At 32.1% G+C, this 24549-nt stretch overlaps 4 protein-coding genes across 5 annotated transcripts in view; 1 reads left to right on the plus strand and 3 right to left on the minus strand.

Moving 5' to 3' along the window:
- On the minus strand, window positions 1-4659 carry LOC144563728 (uncharacterized). Of its 2 annotated transcripts, XM_078313222.1 has the most exons (7): window positions 4506-4659; window positions 3764-3998; window positions 3171-3242; window positions 2327-2388; window positions 477-624; window positions 270-368; window positions 1-183 (listed from the first exon to the last, which is right to left on the minus strand). In XM_078313222.1, the coding sequence occupies exons 2-7, from the start codon at window positions 3995-3997 to the stop codon at window positions 142-144; spliced, it is 657 nt and encodes a 218-aa protein (XP_078169348.1). In that variant the 5' UTR covers window position 3998; window positions 4506-4659; the 3' UTR covers window positions 1-141. The 2 variants fall into 2 exon arrangements, with proteins under 2 accessions (XP_078169348.1, XP_078169349.1); XM_078313223.1 differs by lacking the exon at window positions 270-368.
- The window catches only part of LOC144563729 (monothiol glutaredoxin-S9-like), a 26948-nt gene continuing 6583 nt past the window's right edge, over window positions 4185-24549 (plus strand). The window contains exon 1 of the mRNA XM_078313224.1: window positions 4185-4190. The gene's annotated coding sequence lies outside the window, so the exon portion shown is untranslated. The remainder of the gene's footprint in view (window positions 4191-24549) is intronic.
- Window positions 6266-11268, minus strand: LOC144563727 (protein DETOXIFICATION 12-like). Its single transcript, XM_078313221.1, has 8 exons — window positions 10930-11268; window positions 10490-10588; window positions 8753-9297; window positions 8539-8625; window positions 8091-8147; window positions 7516-7754; window positions 7215-7420; window positions 6266-6735 (listed from the first exon to the last, which is right to left on the minus strand). The coding sequence occupies exons 1-8, from the start codon at window positions 11104-11106 to the stop codon at window positions 6685-6687; spliced, it is 1461 nt and encodes a 486-aa protein (XP_078169347.1). The 5' UTR covers window positions 11107-11268; the 3' UTR covers window positions 6266-6684.
- Window positions 13413-16586, minus strand: LOC144563561 (putative histone chaperone ASF1A). Its single transcript, XM_078313055.1, has 3 exons — window positions 16327-16586; window positions 14421-14536; window positions 13413-14049 (listed from the first exon to the last, which is right to left on the minus strand). The coding sequence occupies exons 1-3, from the start codon at window positions 16433-16435 to the stop codon at window positions 13687-13689; spliced, it is 588 nt and encodes a 195-aa protein (XP_078169181.1). The 5' UTR covers window positions 16436-16586; the 3' UTR covers window positions 13413-13686.

Consider the following 24549-nt stretch of genomic DNA (forward strand, 5'->3'; position numbering starts at 1 on the left):
ACATTATATTTACACTTCTATTAATTCTCCTTGCTTGTTTGCCTGATAACATGAGATCTCTCCGGTGAAAAAAAAGGAATTGCACTCTGGCTAGCTTAATTACAAAAGAAATTTATAGCTATCTAGATCAATACTTGGTATTCAAACATTTAACCCTGCACCTCTTACCGGCTCGTTTGTTTCCTGCAAATATGAGACGGTGCTATGAATACCAAATGTCTGGTACAGAAATATATAGCAGTAGATAAGATAGCTTAAAGAATGTAAACCTGTTGCTGGTACAACAAGCGTTTCAAGGCTGGAGCTGCTATGAAGAAGATTATAAGCAGTACCACTAGTGCTGCAACAAAAAATTTCAGTGGTACCAACTGCAAAATTGTGTACCAGTAGAGACGGTTAGTTTATGCGTGCGTTCCACCGACACCCAAGAATTCAGGTACAGTTGGAACTCCAGGTACAGTTAGAGATGAACTTACAAAAATGGTTAGTAGAAAGCATAGCATCAGCTTTTCAGACTTAGATTGCGTGCTGTGGTTGGTACCAGGATTTCTCTGTGTATAATTATCTGTTGAAATTCGTTGCTGTGGTCTACTGGTACTCCGTTGCTGCATCTCATAGTTTGCTCTACAAATATATTAATCATTTTCAAGCAAAACGGTAAAAACTATGCATTTAAAATGGGTAAAATCATGGGCGGTAATAAACAAAAATATCCATGCCCCAAATTATCTATCAACATTTTATTGTAATCGTTGGATTTTAACATGTGCGAATCTCAGCAAAGATCAACAATTTGATTTGGAATAACAGGTTCCTGACTTCCTGTTATTCTGATAGCACCATATTTGAATTCCTCAAAAAGGAGAAGAATATCTATATGCCCACGAGCTTTTTTTCATGCTACAATATGTCAGAATCTCACTTTTTTTTTTATTTATATTTAATAATTTTAAATTCAAATATCAAATTCACGTGTTCATTTTGTTCATTTTTCGGAGAGATGCATTTGCATAAATCTTATAATTCTTTTTTTTGGATTATTTTATGCTAGATCAAGTGGTCGAAAAATGAATATATCTAATTAAATATGATTGATATATTTTAATGTGTTTGTTTTTTTTACTACTTATCTAGTATAAAATAAACTAAAAAAAAATACTTGAGTTCAGCTCTTATGAAGATGAACAAGATCAATTATTTTCTTTCGACACTTAAATTTTAAATTTTAAATTTTAAATATAAATAAAAAAGTGAGATTATAGCATCTTGAATATTGAAACTCTCCTTCTGAAAATAACAATCCGCAAATTTTGGCACATGAAAGAAATTAATGAAAAGAAAAATTCATGTGAATGTCTAATTCAAAATCTATAAATATGTTTAGTGAATTGATATATTTCATAAAAATTGCAACTTTTATTGATGAGCAATAAAAAGATATTAGTGAAAACCTAAAAATAATAAAAAAGTTTTTGAGTGAGTCTATGGTACTATGCATATTACGATTTGGCACCGTGCTACGGCTCTATATTCGAGTTTTCAAATCCTAACGGTCGATCCGAACCGTTCATCTTGTTCTCCATATTAATATGTGTTTGGAAACCAAATTTTACATTTTTTGAAATTTTTTTACTCTTTTTTTAGATTTATTGAAAATCACTGTTTTTGGATGGTCAAGAATTTTCAGATCAAGTGATTTTCTAAATATCTAAAACAATAGTAAAAAAATTTCAAAAAATTTAAAATTTGGTCTCCAAACACATATTAATATGGAGAACAAGATGAACGGTTCGGATCGACCGTTAGGATTTGAAAACTCGAATATAGAGCCGTAACACGGTAACAACCTGTGATATGCATAGTACCATAGACTCACTCAAAGTTTTTTTTTTCAAAATAAATAGTTGAATGTTTTCCGATGTAAATTTACATTTCTTGTAATTGGTACAAAGCGTGAATAAATATGTATTTAATTAGTTTCCGAAAATAGAAAAAAAAATATTATATTTATTAATAAAATTTCTTAAAAAACCTTAATTTTTTGTGATGAAAATCCATCATTCTTAAAAGAAGAATAACAAATATATCATCACACTTCGAGTTTGACCTAGTTTTGTTCTAATTGTACTAATTAATTTCGGTGATAAAAACTTAAAAGTGTATAATTTTTTTGTTTTACTAATTTCCACCTAGTTATTTAAACCAATTATATCTAGTAATATGACATGGAACCAACTTTTCTATTCTTTAATGGATGTTATTTTCGCAACTCTAAATAAAAAAAAAAAGTTTGAAATTGATTCACAAATAAAAGAAAAAAAATTACCTTATTATGGAGTCTCTCATGTGTAGAACAATTCTCCTATGAAGGATATACCCTCTAAATTGCTGATTAAAAAATTGTAAATAAAAAAAAAAACTTTAGTTTTCTTTCCATATTCATACAATTTATGTTCTTATGTATGATTGATGAGATTACACTTGTTTCTCCATATTTTCTTGTGTTATAATATTTATGAAAATGCACACTTATATTTAAGATAGAAGTTACATGTCACACATTGAAAAACATTGACAATCATTTTTATTTAGACACATGTGCTAACATAAGTTTATTTTTATTAATGTATTAAAAATATAAATTGGCACAAAAAAGCCCTTAATAAAATGCTTGATTCAAGCTATAGAATTCTAAGAGTATAGATATTGTCTAATGAGTGAGGTTTGGGTGCTATGGATAACATAAGGCCTTCCGTGTTACGGCTTCAAAAACCTATCATATAAACTTTAAACTTCGATCTAAGTCCAATAAATTGGTTATATAATAAACTTGTAGAATACCAAGTTTTACTATTTTTTATATTTTTTTACTATTTTTTCTGATTTATGAAAGATGGCAAAAAATTGTCTAAAATATTGACAATTTCTTTTATTTTTAAGCCATTTTTTCATCTTTTATAAATCATAGAAAATAATTTAAAAAAAATCAAAAATAGTAAAAATTGATATTCTACAAGTTTATTATATAACTAATTTATTGGGCTTGCTTAGATTGAAGTTTAAAGTCTATACGATAGGTTTTTGAAGCCGTAGCACGGAATGCCTTGTGTTATCCATAGCACCCAAGCCTTACTCATGTCTAATTATAGCTAGGATTTATGAAACTTTACCTGGAGGCAAATCTCACAGTTAGTATTGCCTTTTTCTTGACACCATCTGAGCACACATCTTGGATGAACATACTGTCAACAAACAAAATTAAGTTCCTGTAATTCAGAATTCCAAAGGAAGCATTGCAAAACACTGTACAATATATGAACTTTTGGGGGCTAAAAGGGAACAATTACCCTATATTGGTACTTTCATTCTGCCTATAATTTGCAAGATAAATTTGATTTTTTTCAATGGATTTGTGAACATTTGGCTTAATATGGAATTAACAAAATCGATTGTTGTTTAATGACTCCAGTCGTCGGCTTTAGATTAACAGTGTTCGGTTCTATTTAGCCAATATATTGAATTGTGTTTAAATCAAAGGACAATAAAATTTTAAAATGAAAGTAATTTTTCAAATTGCCTAAAATCCAACTGGTTGTTATTAATTTTTACCTACATGGAAAAGTGGCTGCTATCAAAATTACCAGTATGATACAGGAGAGTACAATCCAGAAAAACAATTACCAGTACCAGTACATAAGTTTTTATGATCTCAACTGTATACAATAAAAGATTAATTCTAAATTTTTTACTGAAAAATAATGACCTTTAAGCTACCAATGCACGAGCACGGAGCATCCATCTTGCACGCTAAATCCTCATCGTGGCAAATCCGGCACTGCACCAACCTCTCATCACAATTTGATTCTCCCCCCTCCTTCACCGAAGGTTCCTCATCGACAATGCATGCGCTTTCACTTGAATTCATGCTTTCTATGACCACGTGTAGTGTTGCTTCCGTGATCATCCTGTCTCTCATCAATGCAAAGTGGTCGCCCATCCTAAAATTGCAAGTTTAAAATCAGGTCAAATTCAAAATTTGTTGTTGAATCATCAAAATTTTATTTATGGAATTAGGGTTTTTATAAAAATCTAGTATCTGACCCAAGTTACTGATATGATGCCAGACATGTATGAATTCACATCCTCTGAGATATCTCATATTTTGCGTGACTTTTTGGAAAATCTCAACCGTTGCAATACGTTCTGCACGAATCTCAAAGCTCAAGTAATACTGGACCCCTACATCACCCCCCGAATAGGCACCGGACACGTCAGTCACGCAAAATATGAGATATCTCAGAGGATACGCACTCGACATGTATTACATATATATGTTCTTCTCCTATATATAAAGCGCATCCATTCGAACTGTCACGTAAATTATATACTAACAATGGAATTTCATAAATTTCATTATATTTGTGTACCAACAATGGAATTTCATTGAAAGAAAGAGGTACCAGGATTTAAAAAAGGAAAACATAAATTATAAAATATTGAAGCACCTGAGAGAGAAGAGGTGAGCAGAATAACATGAATTGGCATACAACTTGTAAAAGGAGAAAGGAGGTATCCGAGAGAAAAAGCTTCCTTGCTTTTCCCAGAGGAAAAAGGAGAAATGAAGGAGAAGAAAGAAAGGGAATCAGGCGCCAAAGAGACTTCCCAGGAGAGATTGGAATTTGTTGAAAATAGAATGAAGGAAGAGAAAGGAAAGGAATAAGAGCGAATCCTTTCTGTGTTTAATTGGATCAATTTGCGGCAGTGTGGAGGGAAAAAATGGATAGCCAGACGAGATTGTGGCATTGTGCCACCTTTTGGTGCTTTTTGCGGTTATTCGTTGGTTACGGGTAGATTTATTAGGATTCTCTGTGGCATGTAGTAACAGCCAAACGTGTGTCAAATCACCAAATTTTCATGTCACTCTTATCATAGTGACAAATGAATTATTCGGGTTCGGTTCGGCGATGTTAAAAATTCGTGATTCAGAAATAATTTGTGTATAATTCGGGAACGATTCGGAATTATCCGGATCAGAAATCTCAGTCCTACAAGAGAGCAAAAAAAAATGTTATGGAAAAAATTCGCGAATAATTCGTAAAATTTGCGAAAGTTCGTAAAATTTGCAAATTATTCGGGTTTAATTCGCGAATAATTTAGCGTTTGGTTCGGCATTACCCAAAAAACGAATTATTCGGATATAATTCGCGAATCTTGTGACTATGATTCTTATTCTTATATAATTTAATTAATTGTCATTTTGTCATAAATGTGAATTTTCTAATTTGATGCATCTGAAGTGAGTTTTCAAAGATAAATTTAAATAACATTGACTGTTGTCTGTTGATAAGACAAATTTTTACATGAATTGGAAGACGCGTGCATTTATTAGAAATAGTTGCGGATTAGATTTGGAGTTATCTTCTTCTAAATATCTGTAGATTATTTTGGGAATTTCTAAATTTCCTCTCAGCTTTAAAAATGATATTGATATAATATTTTATAATTTTATTTTTTTTCTAAATTAATTTTATATGTTGCTATTTTCGATGTGTTTATTATTAAATATAAAAGTTTATTCAGGATTACATTTTTTATTTCTAGTAAATAATATTTTTCTGTGATTACATTTTTAATCCTAGTAAATAATGTATGCGGTCGTCGGCTTCATAAATTAGGCCTTAAAATCTTCTAAAATAAACTCAAATATTAAATTCCAATCCGTTTCAATTTAAAAATTCATAAAACCTTTTCAACATTCACGTCAAACGGATCCAACAGTTCGGATCGAAACTCTTTGGAGTTTGGATTAACTCTGAGCATGGCATTATTAGAGTTTATAATCTAATGTGACAGTTTTTAATTCAATTTCAGCGATGTGAGAAAATTTCTTGTTTAGAAACTATACAGTAAAATTTCTTATTAAGAAACTGTTTATAAACTTTATGCTTGCCAAATAATTTGCTCAAATTGTTTTTTTTTTTTAATTTGTTGTTGACATAGCTTAATAGAAACTTTAAAATTAATTTCAAGAATGTAAAAATTAGAAACTTTAGAGACCTTAATTTTTAAAAAAAGTAGTTAACAATTGTTTAGAAGCTCATTTTGAGTTGCTGCCTTGCTGGGATGTAGATCGTTCGATCAGAATTCGAATTCGAATCTGATCGAATTAATTTAGTCCGAAATAAAATGCACGAATGTTTTTGTCCCATGGCAGATTAGACGGTCTGGATCCAAACTTAAAATTTGGGTTACTTTAGGAGATCCAAATTCCACTCAAGGCCCAATAGATGTATAAATTGGGTTCCACTCACATGTTCAATTAATCCAATAGGAAAATATTTGAACCCAAGTTACCCAACCCAAATTGTTTGGGAGGCTTCGCCTGATCATGTATCCCAAAAAAAAAAAAAGTTCTCAAAGTGCCATACCTAAAATAAATTACTCAAAAATAGTAAAAAAAAAACAAAATTCAGGACTAAAGCTACTAGGTGAGAGATACCAAAAAAAAAATTCAGTGGTTTCCTCTATGTTCTACAAGCTCTCTAGTTGCAACTAATGTCGCGAGCAACACTGCAATCACGAGCTATTTATCATGTGATTACCAGGTAATAACTCGAGACGAATGAACAGTTCATGCAAGATAGATAAATCAGAAATTCATGGAAACCTCATATCGAACCATTCTCAACTTATCAATGGCTTTTCGTTGAACACTCGCTCTCTTGCCTGATTTGCCTGCACAACAATTGTGTTAATTTAATCCTCTTAATAGTGCAAAAAGTACAATTGATTTATTAGATTTATATTATGGTTTCTTTTCTTGCTTCTTTGGTGGTTGCATTCAATTAACTTAGAACACAAAAATATTACCGATTTCAGTATAATAAAATAAATGGTTTACACTTATAGCAAGGATGGCAGTTTCTGCAAATTTATGTCATGATCTCGACCGGTAAAAAACAAAGCCCAACCAAATAGAAGTAAAATATATGAAAAAAAACTAAAAAAGAAACAGCAGATGATACCAACATCAAACCGGTGCCCAAAAAATTAGGTACGGTATTGATAAAGTATGCCAAAACAATTTTGACCTTTTACCTCTGGCAACTATATATTCTCGACTAAGCTCCGGTACCAACTTCAAACTAGCGTATTAATACACATAATCACAACTTATTACGATAAACCGAACAAAACAGAAGAAGAGAACAAACCATTTGTTGCCAATTTGTGAAGCTCGTGATAAGAATGAGAAGCGTCGACTGAGAAACAGAGCCGCAAACAATTCCAATCCAGAGACCTCTTCCTCCCATCTTTAGAAAGAAGCCTAAGGTAACTGCCATTGGAATCCCGATCAGGTAAAACGAACCCAGGTTAACATACGCACCTAAATGCTGCCACCCACATCCTCTTGCAACTCCTGTTATGTCAAAACTTGTTAATATTTGTTATAACATTCTCCCATGTTTGGCAAAAAAAACAAAAAGGTTGTTACTACATAGAGAAAAGATTAACCTGACAAAACCCCTTGCAAGCTATCTGTAATTACGGTGATGCAAACCAAAGGCACCATTTTGCTAACATATGAGATGACCGCCTCTTCATTGCTATAAGCATATCCCAAAATGCTGTGTGATGTCAAGAGGGCCCCGCTCACAACAACCGCCTCAGCTACTTCGATAAACATCACAACACGAACAGCTGACCTCGCTTTTTCTGGATTACCAGCACCTAGTTCATTTGATACTCTTGTGCTGATCATGCATTATAAAATAACCAAGGTCAATTAATTGCAACATTTTTTAAGATATTTTTCTTGTTCAACCTTGAAAAACTTCAATTATCCAGTGTGTCCCCATTGAAAATCAAGAATATCTGTTTTAATTAAATCGAAGAAAAGAACTAACACAGCTAGCATCTTTCTTACTCCTCTGCGAGACATAAGAAATGCCAGAAAGTGAGAAAAATGAGGTGGGGGTTACGGAAAGATTTCTCATGTTTGTTCATGGGATACAGAGGAAATTGCAATTTTGGAAGGATAAAGGATGTATAGGAAAGTTTGAGCTTCTGTTGAATTTATTGCTATGCACCTTACAGCAGCGCCGAATCCATATGGGATAGTATACAACACTGTGATGCTGGTCAAGCTGCAAAAATAAAGAAAAAGAAAAATAATATAAACAAACATGAATGGGTACATAGCAGCCTGTATCAATCAAGTGGATTAAACATTTTATAAATTTGATTTACTAAAGTGGGCTACTATTTTTACCAACTTCTATGTATTAGTTGAGGTTAGTTAATTCTCCAGTCTCAATGATCACTTAACTATAAAGAGCACCAGTAAAGCCTAAAAGTGTTTGATATTTTATCTATTGTGCACTTACTAGTGAATTTTCAGTGTCATTCCCATCAAAATTCAATAAAATCCATTGATCACAACCAACTAGTTAAATGTAATAAAAATACGACCTTCAAAAAAAAATCTGTGACCTTCAATAAAAGTAATAAAAATTCAAGTTGTAGTTTACTTCATACCAAATTGAAAGAACCGATGTTTCAAGTTGTGGATTAGGTAGAAGTCCCGAAAGAAGGATTAGCATCTCAAAGGACCACCATTCCAGGCTATAATAAAACATCATGAAGCATTCAAACTAGTGAGTTACGAATTGAAAAATAGAAATCAAAACTTTAGGTGTTGTTTATGGAAAGCAACACCGAATCTCTTTGCTGAGAGCTCATTACAACTTACCATACCATCACAGCAGATGGCAAAGCCAATCTCAAAAACCCAGTAATTTCTCTAAAGGCCCCTGTAGAAAGAGGCGAGCGGGTCATCTCACAAGATGGCGAGTATCTTATGTACAACCCAAGCATTATAACATTCAACCAATACGAAATGCTGATGGCCAGAGCTGCTCCTACATTTCCAAGGGCGCTAAAATACACTAGTACATAGCAAAGAGGGACATGGATGCATAATGTGGCAATAGAGGTAAACAGCATTGGTAAGATTAGGCTCTGTGTCTGTAGAAACTTTACGAGAGGTTGCATCACAGCATAGGCGAAAAGGCCTGGGATAATCCAGACCGCATATCTGCCGGCCTCGTACGAGATGAGAGGATCCTGGCCGATGAAGGCGAGAATCTTTGCCATCGAGGCCCAGATCAAGGAGATCGGAATGCACACTATCAGAAGAGTGAATATAGCTCCATAAGTTTGTGATCCAAGCTTGTGGTACTGTTGTGCACCAAAAGCTTGGCCACAGAGCGTTTCGAGCCCACTTGCCATTCCTAGCTGCACCATATTTTGTGAATTTCAGTTGTAAGGTATACGACTGCACATTTGTCATACTCCATTTTAGTACTTGATAAGAAAATGGAGGAATGGTGAAACCCCCAATTAAGCAAGCTATATGTCATTTTTTATGATAAAATTATTATTATCGTTTCACTTTTCAAACACGAAAACTGCCCCCAAATATGTAAATAAAACTTATTGGATTTGGTACCAACCCACTTCATAACAAGTCTTGTTATAATTAGAGCAAAACTAGGGTGTGATGTGCTTATCAAGAGGAGTTGGTGAGCACACCTCCAAAAGACTATCAGATTGACTTCAAACTACGAATACAAACTGTTGAAATCCATATACTTCATGAGTGATGCATGTATATGCAAAAATTTGTAAGTTTTGAATTTATTTAGCACATGGTCAAGCGGTCAAGACAGTGAAAATTTTGTAAGTTATTTTTTTAATTGTTTTATGTATTACTTTTTCATTATTGTTTTGATTACTGGACCATGTATTAAATGAGTTCAAAACTTTAAAAATTTTGTATGTACATGCATCACTCACAAAGTACTTCGATTTCAACGGTTTGAATCATAGTTTGAAGTCAATCCGATAGCCTTTTGGAGATGTGCTCACCAACCCTTCTTGGTGAGCACATCACATCCTAGTTTTGCTTCTATAATTAATTCCTATTGGATTTGGTACCAACCCACTTCATAACAAGTCTTGCTATAATTAATTTTGATGAATCTGAATGTAAACCATGTCAAAGTTTGCATGCCTCTGGATATACACTAATTTCTCAAGCTAATGATAAACTAAAATACAGTACAAATTTTCAAAAATTAGAAATTAGAAACTGATAGAACAGGACATATTACTAATAATAAAATAAAACAACTTGATAAATCTGAATGTAAACAATGTCAAAGTCAAAGTTTGCATGCCTCTGGGTGTACACTAATTTCTCAAGACTGATAAATAGAAAACCAGTAGATGTTTTTAAAAATTATGAATTAGAAACTGATGGAGCAGGACAAGTATAACTAATAATAAAATAAACAACTTAATGAATTTGAATGTAAACAATGTCAAAGTCAAAGTTTGCATGCCTTTGGGTTTAAACTAATTTCTGAAGCTTCTGATAAACAAAAAAAACAGTAGAAGTTTTGAAATAGTATAATTTATGACATACAAGGAGGCTGAAGCCTGTGACAGAAGTAAGAGATGTTGCGACAGCAGCGCTAGACAGAGCGAGCGAACCGAGGTGTCCGACCATCATGTTAGAAACAACCTGCCATATACATGCACATAGACAGTAAATATTACATATTTACCTCAATTACAATTTTATTGTACAAAGGAATTAGAAGGTTTTATTCAAATTTTGGAGACAGATACATTCTCTTTTGCACAACTAATTCCTTGAAGTTCTTTCATAAATTCCTTAGATTATATAAATTATAGGGGCGAATTTCATAATTATTACATTCTGTTCAAATCAAGGTAAATGTGTAATGCATGTCTTATGTTGAAATCTTACATTCTGCCCCTTGAATTATTACTGTTTCATACTAACTGCACAAACAAGAACAAAAAAGATAGAGAGAGGAGAGGAGAGGAGAGGAGATGTACCTGGACCATGTATTGGGAGAGAGTGACGGCGACCATGGGCCCCGCAAGATGAGCGAGTTTTGTTCCTTCCTCTTTCATCTCCTTTTTCCATGATTTCATTCTCTCGCGCCATCGCTCTCCTTCTCCTCTCTCTCTCTCCCTCCTCTCTTCTCTCTCTGGCAACAGCGGTTGCTCCATCTATCTCTCAAGTCAACTCAGGCGATCGTGTTGAAGGGAACGAAAGCTCACAAATTCTCTCTCTCTCTCTCTCTCTCTCGGATCAGCGGTTGAGTTTTAGACCGCAAGAGAAAGAACGATGAGGTGCAGTGCAGAGTAGTAAAATTTGTGACTGTCAGAATTGGTTCCCTTCTCCCGTTTTGTTTCTTCTCACGTGATCTAATAAATGATTCTTACTTTGTCCGTGGATCCGTATCCTCTCAGGTACCTGACTCAACACAATTGAAACGGACAGTCCAGATTTAATCTCAGGTACCTGACTGGCGCGGGAAGGCATATTACTTGTGCTTTGAGATTCGTACCATCTTAAAATTATAATTTTAGACCGTCCGATTCAATTGTACTCAATCAGGTAACCGGAGGGGATGCTTCCTACCGCCCGTGAACTCGGATCCCCCAAAATATGTTGACATTAATCATTAATAATGATTAATGATTGGATTTTCAATGCTGAAGCTGAACTAGTTATGCAAACCCAACGAGTGAGTATTTCGTTCCATAATTCATTTAAACTAATTATTTTTTATGCACACATCCTCACAGAGAGATAATTAAATATCGAATCATATTTAAATAACTAATTAAATTTAAATTCGTTAAAAAATTAAGCAATTGATAAAAATAATGCTTAAATTTATACTTTTTAAAATTTTGACTTTTAATTTATGTTTCTGTAATCTATAATTCTGAGATAATTAAATATCAAATAATATTTAAATAATTAATTAAATTTAAACTCATTAAAAAAATTAAGTACTTGATAAAAAAAATAATACTTAAACTTATATTTTTAAAATTTTGACTTGTAATTTATGTTTCTCTAATCTATAATTCTAATTATCAATCATTAATTTACAAAATTTATTTTAATTTTATTCCTAAATTTAACCTCAATTACCAATCAAATATCCATAAGGGAGCAAAAAAAAAAAATTCAGAGGAACAAAGTCGATCAGAACATCCTGATATCTATTAAAACTCAAAATCCATGGGAAACAGTTGGGATCATGTGAGTCCGCCCCTGCACACAAAGATATGTAGCTAATTACTATTAGCTTAATACAAAGAGTTATATGAATTAAGTGTGTTTCCTTGGAATTTATAGCTTAATACAAAGAGCTATAGGCAATTAAAAGTAACGCTCAATGGTCATTAAGTGAAATTAAAGGGCCCAATATATAAAAACTATTAATTTGCAGTGTATTTTTGGGGCAGTATATAAAAATTATTAAATTGCTGGTTCAATTTGTACCTCATTTCCAGCTAATGAATTTGCAGGGTCATAAAAAATTGAGCAAAACTGGTGTGATGTGTGAGCACACGTTTAAAAGAGTATCGGATTGACTTCAAACTACGAATTCAAACCGTTGAAATCTATATACTTCGTGAGTGATGTATGTATATGCAAAAAATTTAAAGTTTCGAATTAATTTAGTATATGGTCAAGTGGTCAAAAAAAATGATGAAAAATGAATACTTAAAACAATTTAAATAATAACTTATAAAATGTTTATTGTTTTGACCGCTTGACCATGTGTTAAATAAATTCAAAACTTTAAAGATGTACATATACATGCATCACTCACGAAGTACATGGATTTCAACAATTTTGATTCGTAGTTCGAAGTCAATTTTGATAGCCTTCTAGAGATGTACTTACCAGTACCTCTTGCTGAACACATCACACCCTATTTTTGCTTAAAAAATTTAAAACGTCTAGAACATTCAATATATAATAGAATTTTCAATTTGTAACTTTATATTTCTTTGGCAGATTTGTAATTGAGAAACTTTTTTCCGACTTCAGAAAAATGACCAATCAGATTAGTTAAAACTTAAAACGGAGTCAAAATTATTTCATACCTATATTATAAGAAATTATTAAATTGCATGTTCAAATTGTATCACAATTCCAGGCTATATAATTGCAGCATTCAAAAATATCCAAAACGTTTAGACCACTAAATATAATAGAATTTTCATTTTTTTTTTTTTTAATTTAATAGTTTCTTTGACAGGTTGTAATTGAGAAAACTTTCTTTTTCCAAATTAAGTAAAATTACTTTTGAGTTGTTCCTTGTTGGCCTACCATTCAATTGCATGAATTATGTAGATTCTCAGTATCTGAGTCAAATGACAGCATTTGAACTGAGAAGAGATACAATTATGAAAGGAGAAGCTTTCAGGAAAGATCAATAAGAAAAAAAAAAAAATTTAAAAAAGAAACAAAAAAAAAATCACAAGACGAACTAGCAGACAGCATATTACCATCTAACTCAAGTTGGAAATTTTAAACAATTCTGCAACTACACAAATCTGAGACTAGTTAGCAAAATCACTGATCTGACTTTTGACTTCTCACCAAGCTCAAAAGGGAAATCACATTTCCTTTTTCTCCAACAAAATCAACCCACCCTTTCGCATCATCCACCATCAACCAGCATTTTTCCTGTCTACAAATTAACTAAATCGAAATGCCTAGACTAGCCTTTAAACCGATCGAAACAACCATATTGCATTTTGCATGGACACAATGCCATGTCAATCAAGCGAAACACCCCCACCACTTGCCGGGATTCCAGGAGAGACAGTTGGTGGCGGGTCCACCGGCTGGGCATCAGGCTGGTCCTGGGTTTCAGTCTGGGTTGCGTCATCACCGGCCTCAGGATGGAAATTGATAGGGAACTTGGTCACACGGGGCTTGTCAGCCAGGATGTTTCGCTGGACCCGGTCCAGGATGACCCGTTGTGGCGGCTCCTCTCTGAGCTGTTCATTGTCATAGTCATTGTTCACGTAGTAACCCACTCGAATGAACTCTTGCCCCATGTACGAACACGTCAGAAGCAGCACTGTCACCCCTATTATGTCTTCTTCCCGAATTTTTGAAGGATCCGGTGGATCAGCCTTCAAGGCAAAAATAATAAAATGAGATAATAAACACTTCTATCTTATGACATGTTAACTTTTTGCATCCTTAATGGATCGTGTACACATAGTAAGTACTGAGAATGAAACACCAGGTTTCCCTAGAGTAGTACTGGTACGTTCTGGTGTGAAATCTTGGCTGCTGTCCAAATGACAGATGGATCGTGTATAATTCAAAAGGAAGAACAAAACATTTTTTTTCCTTTCATACATTCATGTAGTTCAAACAATTTTGAAAGTAGATTTAGAAGAGTTTGCCAAGTTCTCCCTGTTCTTTTTTTTTTTTTAATAATCTGAGACAACAGTAATATTTAATAAACAATTTTTGAGGTAACTCCATAAACATTTACCTGCAGCACAAAGCGGTAGTTTCCAGCATTGACAGGGCCAACAAGCACACTTTCAAGAAGCTGATCGTAGGTCTCGTCTTCGGCCGATCCAACATATATCAGCTTCCATTCCAAGTCTGGAAAAAAAATTCATCAAAAAAGGGTAAATTGATTACCATTTCTTTGGTTATACAGAGTAGATAGTCATCATAAGATAGTTTTCTCTTGAAGATACAGATGCTAATTTTTTCTATCAACTAATTTGCAGACATGTATTTCTCATGAACTTAAAAAGAGAGAATAGAAGGTTAAAAGTTGAGCTTTCGGTTGCATATACACAAACTTAGTCGGATTAGTTTACCATATTGAGATTTTATTTTTCTCTTTTGCTTTACTAATAGAAATAGCTCATTTCGTAAACAACAAAACAGTAATTAATGCCAAAACTACCTAATATAACCTTTGAAGTATTTCTATTAGTTTAGAGTTAAGTTTAACAATTTGCACACTATGTCGCTAACATTAAATGCGATAGAATATGGCAAAATCTAATCGACTGCTTAAAACTACTACTTGAACTTTATTGGCTAAATAAAAGTTAAAGAATCAATTTAAGTTTGCCATCAGGTTAATTGATCAACATTTATACTATTTTTTATCTACAGAAAAATACTAGCTCATTTTGCAACTGATAAAAAAACAGATAATTAATTCTAAAACTAACTAATATCTTCTTTGTATTATTTCTATTAATTTATGTAAGTCTGAAAATTGCTCACTATGTCGCTAACATTAAATGCGACACAACATGGCACAATCTAATTAATCACCTCAATGTAAAACTACTATCATTTCTATTATCCAATATTGTGTAATTAGAGAATACTAAAATCTTCAACTTCATAAACTAATATCATCTTTGTATTATTTCTATTAATTTAAAAGTAAGTTCGACTCACTGTGTCGCTAACAATAAATGCGACACAATATGTCACAATCTAATTAATTACCTCAAATGTAAAACTACTATCATTTCTATTATCCAATCTTTCGTATTTAGAGAATACTAAAATCTTCAACTTTGCTAACTAGTATAGAAATTAAATAACCGATATAAGTTTGCCATGTGTTGGGACATTTTCTGTAAAGATTGAATGAACAGTCATAAACAGGAATTTAGTGACCAGCTGTTATTCTGTCCTAAGGAGAATGTCATGACAAGCACCAAATATTTTATCAGTTCTTTTGAACTTTTCAATTGGTCAAACAATGCAGAAGAACTTAACTCCTGAATAGATTTGATAGATCTAAATATGGACTGATAATTTTTCAAATCATGCAACAAATAATAAAACTCATGTATCAATTTGATGAATTTTGACATCATTTGTCTGATAATTATCACACTCCATGCATCAGATTTCAAATTCAAATGTAATTTGTATAAATTGTTAAGATGGTCCAGTTAAAAGTACTGTCATCAAATACTGGTCATAGTTGAAAATATATCTTATAGCACCTGCACCTCCCTTTTGCTCAGGTCTAAGAAACCAAAGTTGTTTGTATAATCAAAACTCAAGATCAATATGCATGCAATCAACAATCCTAATAGTACATGGCAATTAAGAATCCTAACCCTAATCAGAGCACTTACTGGTAGTGACTAAGTCTAAGCTATTTACAATAAGTAAGAGCATGAACCAAGCTTGTAACCCTAAGTAGACTATTTCCCTAATAAGCTAAACCAACATACATACAATTCCAGGTTTAGCAAAACAAACAAATCAAATCATACAATAAAACCAACAAAAATAGAAATAAAATACTCCTAAAGCAAAGAAATTTCGATCTAAACCTCATCTGAGCACATTGAAACCAGGCATAGCCAATAAAAAAGTAAAAAGAGATAGAAGGTGAGAAAACGAACCGTCTTCGAGGGGAACGAAGCACTCGTAGGAGATTTCGAACTGGAAAGGATTGAGAAAAGCAGTGGGATTATCGAGCACCGCCACGTTGGTTATACTCACGGCACTCATCGCATCTCTCTCTCTCTCTCTCTCTCTCTCTCTCTCTCTCGATGAATTCGAGGAAAGGAAAGGAAAGGGTTTGATAGTGGAAATTGAAAAAGGGGGGGAATTGAGAGAGGGAGGCGGAAAAGAGAAGAGAGGCGCTCCACCCGGGAAAACAGTTTGCTTTTGTCAGTGAAGGAAATGAAAACAAACCCTACGGCTACGGAGTGTCAAATAAACCTATTTCATTTCGGAGTTCGGACCCTCCTCCATGGGACCGGACCGGGATCAAATCCAATTCTACCGTCCGATTCGAATCCGTGACAATCCATCCAAAGTGGAGCGCACCTATTTCGAATGACCTATTCGAATTTCGAGACAATTCTGAGCGATAGATTCGAATCATACAGTTCCAATCTAAAATAAAAAATTGAATTACTTTAGGGGATCCGGACAGACCGGGAATCGTGCTTGACATGAATTTTGTGTTTATTTCAGTTATATTAAGTATACATTCTACTTGCAAGCACAATGACAAATGAATTAATCGGATCCGGTTCGATGAGGTCAAAAATTCGTGATTTAAAAATAATTTGGATATAATTCGAAAATGATTTGGAATTATTCAGATCAGAGATCTCAATCCTATAACAGAGCCAAAAAAACAAAAAAACAAAAAAATTCTGGGAAAAGTTCATAAAATTCGTGAATAATTCGGTCAAAGTTCGGTCAACCGAATAATTCAGTGCTCGGTTCAATATTACAAAAAAATGAATTATTCGCGAAAATTCGTGAATCTTGTGACTATACTTGTAAGAAGTGTTCATTCTAAATCTCTCTCTGAGGACATGAATACAATTATTAATAATTCAAATAATAAATTGAAAGTTATCAAAATGTATTTTGATTTAGTATGTATGTAATAATTACCATATTTTTATTTTGAACTAAAATTATTTTATATTTTATATTTAAGTAGTGTACATTGTATGTTGAATAATTTATTCAAGTAGAAAAAATATATATACATTACATTACAGGGGTGACAAAATCTCGGAATGTTGGTCTCTGTAATCAGTTTGTATTGTATCGACAACTTGTTTTATATTAATTATTTTTAATTAAAAATATTTTGTCACCTTTTTATCTCTACAAATTAAGAATTGTAATGAATTTGTATTCTTAAATGATATTTTAAAAGCGAAAAAAAATTAGGACCAATCATCTAACATGTGACAACCAAATAAGAGAGTTTATGAATGTTTTAAAACAAATTGGTAAACATGTGTGGCGAGTACGAGTACATGTTTAAATAGATTTAAATTTCTATACATGAAGAAAAAAAATGATGAATAGAATTAAAAAAAGGCAAATTATTTTATTGAGGAATTATTCAGCGTTTATCCATTGCCAAGAAATGCTGAATAATTTGGAATTTGAATATATATCTGCAGAAAGAAAATATGATAAATAAGTGAATTTATACCTTAATAATTTTAAGGGAAAATTGGTTATTTGTCACTCCAAAATCTTTAAATTTGAAAAATGTCATTTCGAAATTTGAAATTGCCACTCTAAACTTCATTAATTTTTAACTTTACCACTTCAAATAATTAATGACTAAAATACCCTGAGTCTTCCTCTCCTCTCCTTGCCCGATACATGAACATGATGTTCATTTTATTTGGAGGCGCTCCAAACTGTGCTGCGCATGGCGAACCGTTTGAAGGGCTTGGAGATAACTTTTGTTAGAACACTTGCGATATTAACCTCCCTCGAATTTTCAGGAAATGATTTTGGAGGCAAAATACCACAAGAAATTGGAGAACTCAAGATGCTTGATTTGCTTAACATGTCTCATACGGGCCAGATATGGGCCCGATCTGACATGATGCTTCGGCCCAATTTGGTGTTGATCCATATTAAAATTTTTGCAAAAGCAAAACTCAAGCGTTAGCTCAATAGACTGAATTAGGGTAGATTTTGGATGAACTGGGTGCATGTGGCCAATGTGGGAAAAAAAAATCAAATTAAAGGAAGTTTAATTTGCACAACCAACATAACAATTTTACGGTGTGTCATTGACAATGTATGCAATTTGAACAACAATTTTTGAAAGAAAAATGTCAAAAACTTTTTCTTTTGTTTCTTACTATTAATTAGTTACGAGGACGGATCTACAACCAAATCATAGAAATGCTTAGCCCCTCATATAATTTTAAATGTTTAATTTTTTTTTTAAATATAGATATAATTAAGCCTCCTTGTAAAATACTAAATGTGTGCTTATAATTTAGAAGTTATATTATATTTTATAATTTTACATTCAAATTTTATCTACTATATATTGTGCATTTTAAATTTGAACTCTTAATTTTAATTTTCTAATTGTGCCTTGTCCGTAACCTACTAGTGTCAATTTATTATTATATCTAGAAGGTTTGATTGGTTGACTGGTTGATGACTTGGAGGATTTGTATCCTGGAACCAGATCTCCTGCCCCCAGAGTCACTGCGGGCTGGGTCCGGTTACTGTTAAAGGGTTTAGGGTTAAAGTGATTTTGAGATTAGGGTTATATGGGGACCCACTCTGCAGTGACTCTGGAGGCAGGAATTTCCAATTCGGTTCCTTGTATCCTCTCCAATGGTGGGGATTTGTTTTGGAACATTATAGATCTACAACTTTTGGCATTTATTGTTCCTCATTTTTATCAAAAAAAAAAAAAAGTTTTATAAATATGTCCATAATTATTTTCTTTTAAGTTTTAATACAAGGAACAAACTGCAAAAATGAATAAATTATCTTGAGTGAGTTGTGATTGAAATCAAAATTTGACCATTTATTTATTAATTTCCTTGTTAGATTTAATACAAGAAACAAATTGCAAGAATGGAAGATGAGTATTTTGAATTGATGATTTGATGTCAATTTTTAACCAAGAAAGATTATTAATACAATGAATTGATGATTTGATGTCAACATTTTATTTTATATTATTTTTCCTGATCATAATTAGATGGAGATAAGCATTGAAAAGATAAGCATGTTTTTTTTGCTTTGAGTCGTCTCTCTCTTTCGTGTCAACGCCACATCTGTCATCATCAACGATTTTGGTTTGTCAATTTCTTGTCCCTTTCCATTTGGATATTAATTTCTTTTCTAAAATTATCATGTCATGCTTCTGTCTCCACGACGCCGCTAAGTAGCACCCATTGATGTACCCCTATCACATTACCAAAAAAAAAAAAAAAAATTATTCGCGAATTATTAGTGAATCTTGTGACTGTACTTGCAAGAAGTGTTCATTCCGAATCTCTCTATAAGACATGAATATAATTATTAATAATTCAAATAATAAATTGATAGTTATCAAAATGTATTTTGATTTAGTATGTAATAATTATCATATATTTATTTTGAACTAAAATAAGCAGGTCTTTATTTTGTATTTAAGTAGCGTACATTGTATGTTGAATAATTTATTCAAGATATACATTACATTTTAGGGGTGACAAAATCTCGAAATGTTGGTCTCTGTTAGTGTTTACCAAACGGGTCAGATTGGGTCCCATCGGCACGAACCCGCCTGGGCCATGGTCCTCAGGTCCTACGGGTCTACGAGTTGGCTAGGGTCGAGTCTGGCTAGGGCTGTAAATGAGCTGAGTTTGAGCGAGTTACCTCCAACTCGAACTCGGCTCATTTAATAAACGAGCGAGCCAACTCAAGTTGAGATGATAATAATGAGTTGTAGAGCCAACTCGAACTCAGCTCGTTATCAACTCTAGTTGGCTCACAACTCGTTTAACCAGTGATAGTATTACAAAACAAATTCAAACATATTTTATATGAATCTCAAAGCACAAATAATAGTCTAGAGATTCGAGTTTGATTATTTTGGGATTTATTGTGACCAATACCATGTAACTTTATATAACTCGAGTTATAAATGAGCGAGTTGGGGCCAACTCGAACTCAGCTCATTTATTAAAAGAGTTGGCCAACTCAAGTTGTAAATGAGCGAGTTACGAGTTCGAGCTCTTTTGCTCAGCCCTAGGTCTGGCGGGTCCCATTTGAGGGAGTTGGACCAAACCCGTGCACCCTTGATCCAAAATTAGCACGGGTTGGTCCGGGTCAGGTGCAGGTCTGGTTCGGATCTATTTTTTTTTTTTTTAAAACAGTGGACTGTCAAAACTAATTAGCATATGTCATAATTAAATTCTAATACGGGCCAGATATGGGCCCGAGCTGATATGATGCTTCGGCCCAATTTGGTGTCGATCCATATTAAAATTTTGCAAAAGCAAAACTCAAGCGTTAGCTCAATAGACTGAATTAGGGTAGATTTTGGATGAATTGGGTGCATGTGGCCAATGTGGAAAAAAAAAAACAAATTAAAGGAAGTTTAATTTGCACAACCAACATAACAATTTTACTGTCATTGACAGTGTATGTAATTTGAACTAGTGTTGTAAATAACGTTGTATGGTCGTCGGATGGACATGATACCGCTAAGCGATTAATCGGGAATAATCAGTCGATTAATTGAAAAAATCCATAACGATTTGATTACTGCCAATGACTAATCGGCCAATTAATCAGGCTAAATAGTCGTTTTTTACAACACTGATTTGAACAACAATTTTTGAAAGAAAAATGTCAAAAAGTTTTCTTTTGTTTCTTACTACTAATTAGTGGTTATATTATGTTTTATAATTTTAGATTCAAATATCTACTATATATTATGCATTTTACATGTCAACCTAATTATAATTTTTTAATTGTGCCTTGTCGGTTACCTACTAGTGACGTGGACAATGCTAATTTGATGTTATATTGTCGTGTACACTTTCAATATATAAAATTTAGATTTGCTTGGTTGTAATTTTTTTTGCTCCTCTCTAGACGTTTTTGGTTTATAATTCGGGTTAAATTTACGGTTAAAATCAAAATAAGTTTTTTGAATTATAATTGGTAATTAGAACTATAATTTAAAGAATTATAAATTACAAGTCAGTGCATTGAAAAATATAAGTCAAGGCATTATTTTTTTATCAAGTACCAAATTAGTTAATTATTTTAAATTTAATTAGTTATTTAAACCCGATTTAATATTTTTTTGCCCCTGATAAAAATCTTGGATCTGCCCATGCCTAGTTGCATTATCTTATATATTCACTATACATTGAGTATGAACAAGTGCAAGGAAGGATATTCAACTTAGTTTGTTGTTTGTTTTTTGCTGTTGATTTTCAAAGAGATGATAAAACCCATTTCTTTAATTAATTGTCTTTGTATGCTAATATATCTAGAAGGTTTGATTGATACAAAATAAAACTGTTTTATAAATATGTCCATAATTATTTTCTTTTAATACAATAAACCAACTGCAAAAATAAATAAATTTTCTTTTAATACAATATTTAACCATGAAAGATTATTATGTTAACAGGCAATGAATTGATGATCTGATGTCAGCATTTTATTTTATTTTATTTTTCCTACTGATAGTTAGATAAGCGATTTTTTTTTATAAACCATAATTAGAAAAAAGATTTTTTTTTGAAACCAACATGATTTTTATTTTTTTACAAAAATCATAAGAACCGAAATGTTATTTCGGTCTCGATTTTTTTTTTTAGACCGAATTGACAGTTCGGTCTCAGATATTTTCACAATTTTTCAACGTATTTTTCTCTCAAAATCTGTGAAAACGGTTGGAACCGAAATGACAATTTGGTTCAAAAAATAAAAAGGGACCGAAATAAATCTCGGTTCTTATTATGATTTTTATAAAAAAAACGAAGTAATCAAGTTTATTTGATAAAATTTATTTTTTATTTGTGGTTTAAATAAAATTCTAGATAAGCATTGAGAAGATAAGCATTTTTTTTTTTTTTGCTTTTGAGTCGTCTTTATCTTTCGTTGCAACGCCACATCTGACATCATCAACGATTTTTGTTTGTCAATTTCTTCTCCCTTTTCATTTGGATATTATTTTCTTTTCTAAAATTATCATGTCATGCTTCTGTCATCCACGACGCCGCTAAGTAGCACCCATTGATGTACCCTGTTGGTCGCAATTTTCATGTCACTTTTCCAATTTATTTTATTTGCTACGTCGTTATGTGTCAATTTATTAATGACATCAAAATATCTTTTAAATTACAATTGGTATTAAATAGGGGATCTGAAATATAAATATTGAATTTAAAAATGAGCTAGAAATTGTAATAAGCTAGTAATATTTTGTATTTAAGTTTATTTTTTTAGAATTCTGATTGAGACCAACTTGAAGTCGGTCACAAGTCAAAACTAATCAGCAGATGTCATAATTAAATTCTAATACGGGCCAGATATGGGCCCGACCTGACATGATGCTTCGGCCCAATTTGGTGTTGATCCATATTAAATTTTTGCAAAAGCACAATTCAAGCGTCAAGCTTAATACACTGAATTAAGGTAGATTTTGGATGAATTGGGTACATGTGGCCATCAATAACAACAACAATCAAGTCTTTAATTTTAAATAAGTTAGAATAAACTAGAAATAAAACTCAATTACAATCATAAAATCAAGATTAGTAGTAATAATAGTTACAGTAATAGTAGGCATACTAATAATAATACTGGTATTAATAATAATAGTAATAATACTAATACTAATATTAACTATATTCTACCCAAATTATCAACCGTGAGGGTCAAAGCCCTAAGCTTAAATCCTAGACTTCAAATTACTAGTTCTATGACCTAAGACCTGTAATACTACATCTAAATAATCCCTGACTACTACTAGATCATGATTCCGGTACGCGGATCACTATCTTTCATGTGCTCAATAATAACAATTTATTATTTGAATTGGTTACATGTGGCCAATGTGGGGAAAAATCAAATTAAATGAAGTTTAATTAGCACAACCAATGTAACAATTTTACGGTGTGTCATTGACAATGTATGTAATTTGAACAACAATTTCTGAAAGAAAAATGTTAAAAACTTTTTCTTTTGTTTCTTACTATTAATTAGTGGTTATATTATGTTTTATAATTTTATCTACTACATATTATATTATATTATGCATTTTACATTTCAACCCTTAATAATATTTTTTTTAATTGTGCCTTGTCGGTAATCTACTAGTGACGTGGACAACTTGTCATGTAGAATTTCAATATATTAAATTCAATTTGATGTTATCTTGTCATGTAGAACAAGTGGAAGGATACTCCTTTTGTTTGTTGTTGATTTTCAAAGAAAACCCATTTCTTTAATTAATTGTCTTTGTATGCTAACATATCTAGAAGGCTTGATTCATACAAAATTAAACTATTTTATAAAAGAAACCAACTGCAAAAATAAATAAATTATCTTCAGTTGTGATTGAAATGGAAATGTGACCATTTATTTCTTACATTCCTTGTTAGATTTTAAAAATATTTAATTTTGAAATATTAAATAAAAGAATTTCAATCGTCCAGAAAGCTTCAATTGGGTCAAAATAGTTTCTCTGATTTGACTTTTTTTTTTATATAAATCTATAGCCAATTTTTAACCAAGAAATATTATTATGTTAACATACAATGAATTGATGATTTGATGTCAGCATTTTAATTTTATTTTATTTTATTTTTCCTGATCATAATTAGATAGAGATAAGCATTGAAAAGATAAGCATGTTTTTTTTTGCTTTGAGTCGTCTCTCTCTTTCGTTGCAACGCCACATCTGACATCATCATTGATTTTGGTTTGTCAATTTTTTGTCCCTTTCAATTTGGATATTATTTTCTTTTCTAAAATTATGATGTCATGCTTGTGTCTCCACCACGCCACTAAGTGTCACCCGTTGATGTACCTGGTTGGTCGCAATTTTCATGTCAATTTTCCAATTTATTTTATTTGCTACGTCGTTGTGTGTCAATTTATTAATACTTCAAAATAACTTTATTCATGTGTTTATCTTATTATGCATTGTTTACAATATAATGAAAATAAACATATAAAATCACCATTTATTATAAATTAACAATCATATATTATTATCACTTATTGTCAACTCTCAATTTTCCAATTATAAATAATAAAAAGTGAGGTGTCAACTTTTTGTACATCCAACTATCTACTCACTTTTTGTTTTATTA

The sequence above is a fragment of the Carex rostrata genome, chromosome 12 (assembly GCF_964058835.1).
Source record: "Carex rostrata chromosome 12, lpCarRost1.2, whole genome shotgun sequence".
Lineage (NCBI taxonomy): Eukaryota > Viridiplantae > Streptophyta > Magnoliopsida > Poales > Cyperaceae > Carex > Carex rostrata.

Excerpts from the sequence above, each read along its gene's own strand:
- LOC144563728 (XM_078313222.1), bottom strand. The coding sequence starts at position 3,997 with ATGGGCGACCACTTTGCATTGATGAGAGACAGGATGATCACGGAAGCA. Across the intron at positions 3,243-3,763 it reads CGTGCATTGGTAGCTTAAAG|TATGTTCATCCAAGATGTGT; the intron begins GTCATTATTTTT and ends GTTTGTTGACAG. Across the intron at positions 369-476 it reads GCTTTCTACTAACCATTTTT|TTGGTACCACTGAAATTTTT; the intron begins GTAAGTTCATCT and ends ACAATTTTGCAG.
- LOC144563727 (XM_078313221.1), bottom strand. The coding sequence starts at position 11,106 with ATGGAGCAACCGCTGTTGCCAGAGAGAGAAGAGAGGAGGGAGAGAGAG. Across the intron at positions 10,589-10,929 it reads TCTCCCAATACATGGTCCAG|GTTGTTTCTAACATGATGGT; the intron begins GTACATCTCCTC and ends TGTATATGGCAG. Across the intron at positions 7,755-8,090 it reads GGATTCGGCGCTGCTGTAAG|CACAAGAGTATCAAATGAAC; the intron begins GTGCATAGCAAT and ends ATGCATGATCAG.
- LOC144563561 (XM_078313055.1), bottom strand. The coding sequence starts at position 16,435 with ATGAGTGCCGTGAGTATAACCAACGTGGCGGTGCTCGATAATCCCACT. Across the intron at positions 14,537-16,326 it reads CTTCGTTCCCCTCGAAGACG|ACTTGGAATGGAAGCTGATA; the intron begins GTTCGTTTTCTC and ends TTTTTTTTCCAG. Across the intron at positions 14,050-14,420 it reads ACTACCGCTTTGTGCTGCAG|GCTGATCCACCGGATCCTTC; the intron begins GTAAATGTTTAT and ends TTTGCCTTGAAG.